The 10602-nt window shown below is 40.6% G+C and overlaps 1 protein-coding gene across 1 annotated transcript in view; it reads right to left on the bottom strand.

Annotated features, from left to right (window-relative positions):
- The window catches only part of ASXL3 (ASXL transcriptional regulator 3), a 261137-nt gene extending 260362 nt beyond the window's left edge, over positions 1-775 (bottom strand). Inside the window, exon 1 of the mRNA XM_074206270.1 lies at positions 586-775. Within this exon, the coding sequence (XP_074062371.1) occupies positions 586-639 (54 nt within the window). The 5' untranslated portion in view covers positions 640-775. The remainder of the gene's footprint in view (positions 1-585) is intronic.
- Positions 776-10602: the final 9827 nt, after the last annotated feature.

Here is a 10602-nt window from a genome sequence, read left to right on the forward strand (position 1 = left end):
GTGAGGATCGCGGGGGGACAAAAAGCCACGGCCCCGGCGGGCGCCGGCGGCGAGAGCCCGGACTCCGGAGCCCGGGCGCGGGTCCCGGCGCGCCCTGCCCAACTTCTCGGGACACACACACACGCGCGCACGTGCACGACACGCACAGAAAGGCACGGGGCGGGGGCACAATGCCCCGGGCACACGGCCCCCGGCCCCCGCCACACAGAGGACGCAGACACGGGGGCACGGGCCGCGCCACACGCGCACGCGGGCCCCCGGACGCATGCACACAGCGGACACGGCGCGCGGGCGGCCCCGCGGACAGCGGCATGCATGTGCGATGTATGGACACGCAGCCCGCACACACGGACGTCCCACACAGTGTGCACACGGAGTTCGCCGCGGCATTCCGGGGGGCGGGGGAGGAGGGAGCGGTGGGCGCCACACAAAGGTCTGGCGAGCGGCCGGGGGCGGGGGCGGGGGCGCCGCCGCGGGGCGGGCGCCGGGGCGCGGAGCCCCCCCCGGGCGGGGCGGGGGCGGGGAGGCCGGACAAAGCCCCCCCCCCCGGCCCGGCGGCCCCGGGGGCGCACGGGCCGTACGTACCAGGCGGGCAGCCTCGGCCCAGGTGCGGTCCTTCTTCTTCCTCTTGTCTTTCATGTTTGCATCTCATGGAGGGTCCCGGCGCTGGCGTGGGGGGCTCCGCGGGGCGCTCGGGGCTCGAGCGCGGAGACAATGACCCGGTGACCCGGTGACCCGCACACGCACGCCACACACACACGGGCACACACCACACGCGCACGCACGCACACTCGCCGCGGGGGGCAGGGCGCGGGGGGGCGGGGGCCGGGCGCGGGCGGGCGGGAGGCGCGCGAGGGGGCCGGGGGCCGGGAGGGCGGGGGCGCGGGCGCCGGGGCTCGCGCACCGCGGCCGCGGCGGCTCCGGCGGCGGCGGTGACAGCTCCGAGGATGCTCGCGGCTCGGCTCACAACAATACACGCTGACGTCACGGGGAATGGCGCCCGAGCCTAGCACACACTCGCACACGCTCACGCGCGCGGGCAGAGGCGCTCGCTCATTCACCGCCTCGCGCGCCCGGGCCCACAGACACATCCGTGCGTGCCCCGCGAAGCCGGCCGCCGCGGCCGCCCCGCCCCCAACCCTCGCGAGACCCCCTGTGCGCCCCCCCCCGCCCCCTCCCCCACCCCGAAGCCACGGACGCCTGCGCCTCCCAGCAGGCCGTGCGCCCGCGGCCCACCGACAGCCCCCCACGGAAGACCCGCCGCGCGGCCGGCCCGCCGCGCCCGCGCCGCCACGCCCCCCTCCCTGCGCCCCGCGCCCGCCCCGACACTTCCGAGGGGAAAGCGATCCCGCCCGGGACCGCCGGGCGCGGCGCCTTCCTGGGCGCGCCCCCCGTACCTGGGTGCACGCCGCTCCGGAGCGGGCCCCAGCGCCTCGGAAAGGACAATAACGTGTCCTCGGAATAACGGAGGACTTTGTGACGGCTAAAAAAACTTTTCTCTACCTTTCTTTTTCCTCCGGAAGGTCGCTTTCTTTTTTGTCTTTTTCTTGCTTCATATATAAAGATCTCAAAGTTTATTATTTTTTTCTTTTAGGTTTTTTTTTTTTGCAAGGCAAATGGGGTTAAGCGGCTGGCCCAAGGCCACACAGGTAATTATTAAGTGTCTGAAGCCGGATTTGAACTCGGGCACTCCTGACCCCAGGGCCGGTGCTCCTATAAGCTGCGCCACCTAGCCGCCCCTATTTATTATTTTTTCCACTTCTTTGGTGGCCCGTGTGTGATTTGAAGCTATGGAGAAAAAAAAATGACAACAACAATAACATGTGTAGGTACAAGAGACCACCAGGAAACCAATATTTCACTTCTGAAATATTTAACACTTTGCATTACAGAAATGAAAAAGATATAGAAATGCATATGTACATAAACAAGAAATAGAAATATCTCTATATGGAAATAAGAACATCAGTATATGGGAATAGAAATATCTATATATAGAAATAGAAATATCTCTATAAAGATATAGAAATATATCTATATGGAAACAAATATATAAAGAAATAGAAATATATATGGAAATAGAAATATCTCTATATACAAATAGAAATATATATATGTAGAAATAGAAAATCTCTATATGGAAATAGAAATATCTATATATATATATAGAAATGCATCTATGGAAATAGAAATATCTATATATGGGAATAGAAATAGCTATATATGGAAATAGAAATATCTATATAGAAATAGAAATATATCTATATAGAAAGAAATGTATATAGAAATATCTATGGGAATAGAACTATATATAGAAATATCTATATATGGAAATAGAAATATCTATATAGAAATATATGTAAAAATGAAATATCTATATAGAAATAGATATTTGTTTTCAAAAGATTTCAGTGCTTAAACTGAATTGACCTATATAAGGAGCATGAGGGGCTTTAAAATAAAAAAAAAACTGATAAATCAGGTAGCAATATTAAAAGAGAAGGGACTACTTCAAAATGTAATGAGAAAGCAGAAAAGAGATATCAACAATTTTCACAAAAAACCTAGAGAGCATAAAACAACTGGAATAGGTGGGGGAAATTGTCAAACTTTAGGAGAAAGGTAAAAGGAGATGAAACCGCCTCTCCAAACAATGACTTCGGACCAGAACTCTACCCCATATTGGTCAGTGAAAATAAAGAGGAGGAGAGAGTTCAAAAAAGTTTTGAGATATGGAGGAGGGGAATTACAAGATTACCTAGGGCTGCCTCCAACTCAACAAAGTAAGAGACAAGGTCATTTGCTGAGAGAGAATAATATAAGGATAAGGTCCAGGGCTTGAAACCTATAGAAAATGTTTGGAGCACACAGAGAATATTACTGCAGCAAAGGATCCCTTGAGTCCCTTCTAAGAAAGCAGAGTGCTCCCCAGGAAGCTGCCAGGGTTGACAATTTTCACTGACTTAAAGGGATCTTCCTTCACATATGCATCTGAAAATGGATAAAAGTGGTTTAGTGAGGGCTCAGCTGAGGTTAGGTAACATGAATTTATAATGATCCCAATTAGCATGGTTCATTACTTTATGCAGTAATACTTAAAAACCTGGAAACAGAATGGGATAAAATGATGGGAGTTAATGGGTATTTTCCCAGTCACAGTCAAGGGTGAACTAGACTGAAATCTTCCAAACTGGGGTACAAGGAAAGACTAGTAGGGCTCTATACTGGTACAGCAAGAAGAATCAGATTGTTCACACAGAGTCAAAGGATTATCAAGAATTAAGTAGGTTATTAAAAGGCCAGAAAACAGAAGATGGCATTCAGATTAGAAGCAAAACTACCATGGAAGGTATGGGGGCTAATTTGGCATTCACCCTCAGGACATCTAGTAATGCATGTGTTCTGATGAGGCTCTTTGATAAAGAGCATGTGCAAGCAGAAGCTTTTGAGTGGTCCTTATGAAATTCTCCTTTTGACCTACCTCCATCATATGGAGATCCACCAGAGCCTCTAGTTGCTTATGTCTTTTATCAGATTGTCCACTAGGATAGAGACCAATATCATTCTGGGGACAGCTCACATAGTACAAGAAGACATGAAAGGGAGTATGAGACCCTCAAAAGGGGCCCAATTGCAGACATATTCCCCAGAAGGGATAGTCAACGTTACGTTGTTTTGCTTTAGTTCCAATGAAAATTTGTAAAAATTGTTGCAATCAAAGTTCAAAAAAGGAACAGGGATAAGATCTGGAGATCAGGGTGATGGATATTGTTGCAACAGTTAAAACAAACACTAATTAAGTATATATACCTGTAAAGCAAGAACAAATAGATGTCTGACCTTATAGTCAGGTAGATGTGGGTTCAAGTACTGCCAAAGACACTAGCAGTGTGATCATGGGCAAGTCACCTAAGACCATTCATTATAGATGGTTTATCTATCTGTAAGAGTATAGAAGGAATATCTATACCAAATGTTCCTATGTCTATAAAATCACAGGTTTGAGACCACCCCTCCCCCCAAAAACATGAAAGATCTTATGATAGGTCCTGGGAACACTCCAGTCCTCCAAAGGAACTGTGATCTCATCAGTTTGGGTATTTGCGGCAAGGATACAGATCACAAGCTTGACCTATATAACTCTCCTCCATGTCCCTCATAAGTTCACCACAGGGATCCAACCAAACATGCTGAGAGCCTTATACATTTTCTTGAAATTACAATGATACAATGAAGCACACAGATGAGAAAACCATCCCTGATTCTCACCAAAGACATCCTGACCTACTTTTCTTAATTTCTGGTTTGTGTGTGTTGCGTCATACATATAACCATCACATATCTCCCCATGGTCCATTGGATGATCCTCAATCTCAATTCTTCATAGACTCTAAGTTTCTATGATTTGCAGTCATACAATAGAAGGATATAGGTGTTAAAAAAAAATGAGTCTATGTCTCATGCAGAAGCTTGGCTCATTTAAAAAACATGCATTTTCCCAAAGGAAATCTAGCCCATTGTATTGCTGTTCCAACTCTGGATTCAGGTCATTGTCTATTTACAGGGTCTGTTCAAGATATGTATACTAAAATATGAACTTTAAGAATGCCAATCTAACCAACAGACATACTTCATGGGCTTGGGTTTTTCTGGGCAGTTGTGAAGGTCAAACTATTTAATGACTATATATTTCACTTAGGAAGCTCTACAGAGTCACAAAGCTTGATGTACTCAATGCAAAGTCATCTACAAACAAGACTATGTTATCATATTTAGAGAATCTTTCTTACCTTCTATTCTGCACTGGATTGCTTTCAAAACGTACACATCCCCATTTTGTTCCTCTTTTGATATTAATAATCAGGAGGTCACTAAACAAGTTTTCCTCTGCTATTCATTTCAAATAAATCTTTTGCAATTCTGGCTTATGGATAAGAGATCCTTTGTTGGAAGAAAGCTTTTAAGGCGGCATTTTGTTCTGAGTCAAATATTTTGTTTTGTAGTTAACAAGAAGTATGATGAAATTTTGTATTTTTCTACATATTCAATCAATTGCATGACAGTAAAGATGTAGTCTACTGTTCAATACCACTTACAAAATACCTTCATTAATAATATCCTTAATGTATGTAGATTATTCTCATAACAACCTTACTTGATAGGAATTTAGGTACTATGAATCAGTAGTTGGTGCTGTTTTTTCTGAGTCACCTTTTTGGTAATAAGAATCAACTCCAGGTTCCTTAATTCCCCCAATAATCTGTGAATCTGTGACTCTTTTCTGTATATATATATATATATATATATATATATATATATATATATATATATTTGTTTTGGTCTAATCCAGTTACTTTTCTTAATTTTGTTTTGTTTAGCATCATCTCAACTTCCTCAAGAAACAAATAAGGGTTTGTATTATGGAGGGTCCCAATATAATAACTCTACTTTCCCTTGATAGTGAAGAGTATGAACAAAAAAAAATCTTCATATAACTTTTCCATATTTCAATTGGTTGTTGTCCTATTTCCAATATCATATTTAATTGACAAAATGTAATAATGTTTTAAATCACTTAGCACAATGCTTGAAATGCTTATTCTTTCTTCCCTTCCCAATTGTCCTTGGGGTGACTTTCCTCATTTGATCTTTCATGAGACTTTCCTTAAATATGTCTTCCTTTCACCACTTGTAAATGTTTTATGAGGCAATACTGCTCATAATCTTCTATCAGCTATATCCATAAGATTATAAAATGAGTTTGTATTCTAAACAAGTTTTGCCTTTGGCTGCCATATCTTTCCACTTGACCAGTAGTTCAAGTCTTTTCTAACAAAGGTAGATTTTATAACCTTTTGGTCTCCAGGTGATAGCAATTGATTTACATCAGGTAAATTTCAGTGTAAAATTATTATTTTTTGACAATGATATCCTTTCCTCCATTTATTTCATGCCCTGTGCTTGTCAATAACTCCTGTTCATGGTTCAGGTTAAAGTCAGAATGTCACATATATTTTTGTTATTTTCTTCTTCTGGTTTCAATTAATTTTTATCTTTGCTTTAATAAATAGGTAGATGGTTTGTAAACATGCCACTGACTGAAATTTAACCCTCAGTTTGCACTGCTAGACACCAACCTAATTCTGTCAGGACTAAGCACTTGAAAGTCTCATGCTTACCCAAGTGACAGTGTATGCTACATTCAACAGAGAAAGGAACCCTAGGGAAGTTCCAAACTCTATTATTCCTAGAACACTAGATGCTTCTTTGGCCCAGTTATACCTCTTTCAGAATGGAGTACTCACCTCTAAAGTGGAGTTAGTGTAGTACAGTGGAAAGAGCATTGGCTATAAAGTTAAAGAACCTGGGTTCAAGTCCCATTTTCAATGTCTTAACACTTGAGTGAACTTTATAAAGACACAATCCCCTTGGGCTCTTGATTTTCTCATCTGTAAAATGAAGTTGTTGAACTGGGAAGTCTCAAAAGTGCTTCCCAATATTTAAGATATTATGTGATCCAAGTTCTACTTACATGAGAAACATGGAATTAGTCAAATAAATAAGTAGACAATTATGCCACCAAGAGGGCAACCATCTCATTGGTTTTTGTGGCTCTGTCATCTCCTTTCCAAGTTCTCAGATCTTTTCATAGTATCTCTACTTCATGAGCACCAGTAAGAGATTTTTTTTCAGTGGGTGAGAACTGAGACACAGACTCATACTCATCAACTTGTGTTATAAATATAATCCCTGTTACATTAGAATAATTCACACTTTTGTAATGAATCATTTCCTGTCTAACATAAAATCATCTTAAACTTTTTTGTGATGTTATTTGGGGTTTATCATGTCTAACATCTTCCAATTCTTTTCTTAGAAAAAAAATATTCAGAGAGAAGATGGAGCCAAGATGGCATGTACTCATCTGAGCTTTCCCAAATTCCTCTCCAAACAACATTTAACACCTTAAAATGAATTCTGAAGCACGGAACCAACAAAAGGAGAGAGTGAAACAATGTTCCGACCCAAAACAACTTAGAAGGTTGGCAGGAAAGATCTGTCTCCTCAGGGTGAGAGTAGAATTCAATTCTGTGTGAGCCTTCCCTTGACAAACCCAGTAGCAGACTCTGGGGGGTAAAGAACCAACCCTGGTGGTTTTCAGAGAGCTCATCCCACAGATGGACAACTGATCAATAGGAGACTATAATCCTAGGAGATTATAGGGGACCATTTAGTCCCCAGAGAGCATTGCCCATATGTGGTTCTGGGTCTCAGTACCAGGGTAAGGTGGAGCACTTCAGGAATGAGGATCCTAGACATAGATTCAGGGCAAAAAAAAAAAAAAAAGTGCTTATGACCAGAGCACAGGACAGGAAAACAGCCACCACTCCTCTGCCTAGATCATACCAGTTTGTAAGAATTGAAAATTTACAGGCTCCCAACTAACTCTGAAAACAACAGCCAAAACAATCCCTGAAATTTGGGACAATGCTCCCCACCATCCCCCCCCCCCACAGACACAGTCCAAGAGTAAAACCTAGCTTTAACAGAGTTAAAAGTCAATGAATAGAATGGAAAAATGATCAAACAGCAAGAAAAGAACCTAATCATAGAAAGTTACTACAGTGACAGGGAAGATGAAAATGCAAACTAAAAAAAAAAGTAATGTCAAAACACCCATCTGCAAATCCTCAAAAAAAAAAAAATCCCAAAACTTAATTAATTGTTGTAGAGCTATGAAAAGATCCAATCATTTTGGAGAGCAATCTGGAATTATGCTCAAAGAGTTATTAAATTACCTAAACTCTTTGACCCAACAACTCTCACTACTAGGTCTCTTTCCAGTGATAATTAAGGGAAATGGAAAAGAACCTTTATGTTTCTAAAATGTATATAACAGCTCTCTTTGTGATGACAAAGAACTGGAAATTGCATCAATTGAGGAATGACTGAACAAGTTGTGGTATATGCTTGTGATGAAATACAACTTTGCTAAAATAAATGATGGGCTCAGAAACATGTAAAGACTTGCATGAAACAATGAAGAGCTAAATCAACAAAGAGAACACTATATATATATATATATATATATATATATTAACAGCAGTATTGTTTTAAGAATAACTTTAAGCAATTAAACTTTGTTTATTATAAATATTCAAATTAACTATAAAGGACATATGGAGAAAGATGATATCTTCATCTAGAAATAAAAATGTATAGAATTTTACATAGCTATATTTTTTATGCCAAATGGTAGCCATCTGGGGGGGAAGAAAAAAAGGTAAACAGATATTTACATGATAATTCTGTTGCATATTTGTATAAGTTGTTCATAATAGATTTGCAGTTTCTTGTACAATAATCTTTTTTATTGTACTATATACATGGAAAAACTTATTTTATTGAATAAATTTTTTTTAAAAAAGAGAGAATAAAAGAAGAAAATGGTGCAGTGGATAAAGCACTGGCCCTGGAGTCAGGAGTACCTGGTTTCAAATCCAGTCTCATACACTTAATAATTACCTAGCTGTGTGGCCTTGGGCAAGCCACTTAACCCCATTTGCCTTGCAAAAACCTAAAAAAAAATGAGAATTGGTCTCAGCCCCCCACAAAAAATATTCCTGGAATAGATGAAAAGGAGTCTGAAAATATATAGGAGACATAGAGGGAAAACCAGAAAAAGAAATGAGAATGATACAAGACTATCATGGGGGGGAAAAGAGTCAATAGCTTGGCAAAAGAGTCACAAAAAAAGCAACTAAAATAAGTAACATCTTTAAAAAATAGAATAGGTCAAATGTTAAAAGAAGCACAAAAATCCACCAAAGAAAAGAATTTCTTAAAAAGCAGGATTGGCTGAATAGAAAAAGAGATACCAAAAAGAAAACTCACTGAAAAAATTCCTTAAAAATTAGATTAATTTAAATTAATTTTAACTGTTTTAACTAGATTAATCCATTAAAAATTAAAATTGAGCAAGTGGATAGTGATTAGGGAAAAAGGAAAAAGAATTTATATGTTCTAAAATATTTATAACTGTGGTGGCAAAGAACTAGAAATTACAGGGTTACCCATCAATTGAGGAATGAATTGAGGGTATATGATTGTGATAAAATATTGCTATGCTATAAGAAATGATTAGCCTAGTGAGTTTAGAAATTCCATAAGACATAAACAATTAAAAATTCATAAATGAAAAAATAGAAGAAAATGTGAAATATCTAATTTAAGAAACCAACTGACCTGAAAAATAGATTTTGAAGAGATAATTTAAGAATTTATGTAGAGGGGAGCTAGGGAGCAAAGTACATAAAGCACTGGCCCTGGAGTCAGGAGGACTTGAGTTCAAATCCAGCCTCAGACATTTAATAATTACCTGACTGAGTGACCTTGGCAGGTAACTTAACTGCCTTGCAAATAAAAAATAAAAAAAAGAATTATTGGACTACCAGAAAGTAATGATAAAAAAAGGACAGCATAGACATCATCTTTCATAAAATTATCAAGGAAAACTATCCTATATTCTAAAACCACAGGGTAAAATAGAAATTGAAAGAATCCACCACTTACCTTTTCAAAGAGATCCCAAAATAAAAACTCCCAGGAATATTACAGCCAAATTCCAGAGCTCCCAGGTCAAGAAGAATATATTTCAAACAGCCAGAAAGAAGAAATTTAAATATTGTTAAGCCACAGTTAGGATAATCCAATATTTGGCAGCTTCTAAGGGTTAGAAGGTACAGAATATAAAATTCCAAATGGCAAAGAGCTAAATGAAATAGAAGACTTTGAGACATTTCTGATGAAGAGACTAGAGAGGAATAAAAATTTTGACGTTCAGATAAAACACTCAAGAGAATCATATGGTAAATGGAAAGAGAAATCATAAGGACTCCAATGAGATTAAACTATTTACATCCCACAAGGCAAGACGAACTTTTCATTCCTAAGAATTTTTATCATTATTAATGCAGTTAGAAGGAATCTACATAGACAAAGAGCATAGGTGTGAGCTGAGTATGGCGAAATGATATCCAAAAAAGTAATAAAATTGAGGGGTGAGAAAGAGGGATGCCCTATACTGGGAGAAGGGGGAAGGGAGAAATAGAATAGGGGAAATATTCCGTATATGAAAAAGACACAAAAGTACTTTTATATTGAGGGGATAGATGGGGGACAGCAGCTAGCAAACAATACTTGAACCTTACTCTCATCAGAATTGACTCATAGGGGATTACGTATATACTTATTTGGGTATGGAAATGTATCATACACCAGAGGGAAATAGGAAGAGAGAAAGATATATAAAAAAGGGGGTGGGACTGATAAAAGGGAGAGTAGATTAAGGGAGATGGTGATCAAAAGCAAAAACTTTTCAAGGAGGGGGAAGGAGAGAGAAGGATGAATGGGGGAGATTAGGTTGAAGGGAAATAGATATTAATCAGAACTGTGAATGTACAATGAGATGCAAATAGCAAAATGGCATGATTTTGAGCCCAGGTGTATCCAACTTTAAGTGAGCGTCATTCATGTAGCCCTCTTCCCATTTGTTATTGTGCTTCTTGGTAGTGTAGATTGCATTGTATTCATGAATGGGTA

Source organism: Macrotis lagotis, chromosome X, assembly GCF_037893015.1.
Source record: "Macrotis lagotis isolate mMagLag1 chromosome X, bilby.v1.9.chrom.fasta, whole genome shotgun sequence".
In the NCBI taxonomy this organism is placed as follows: domain Eukaryota; kingdom Metazoa; phylum Chordata; class Mammalia; order Peramelemorphia; family Peramelidae; genus Macrotis; species Macrotis lagotis.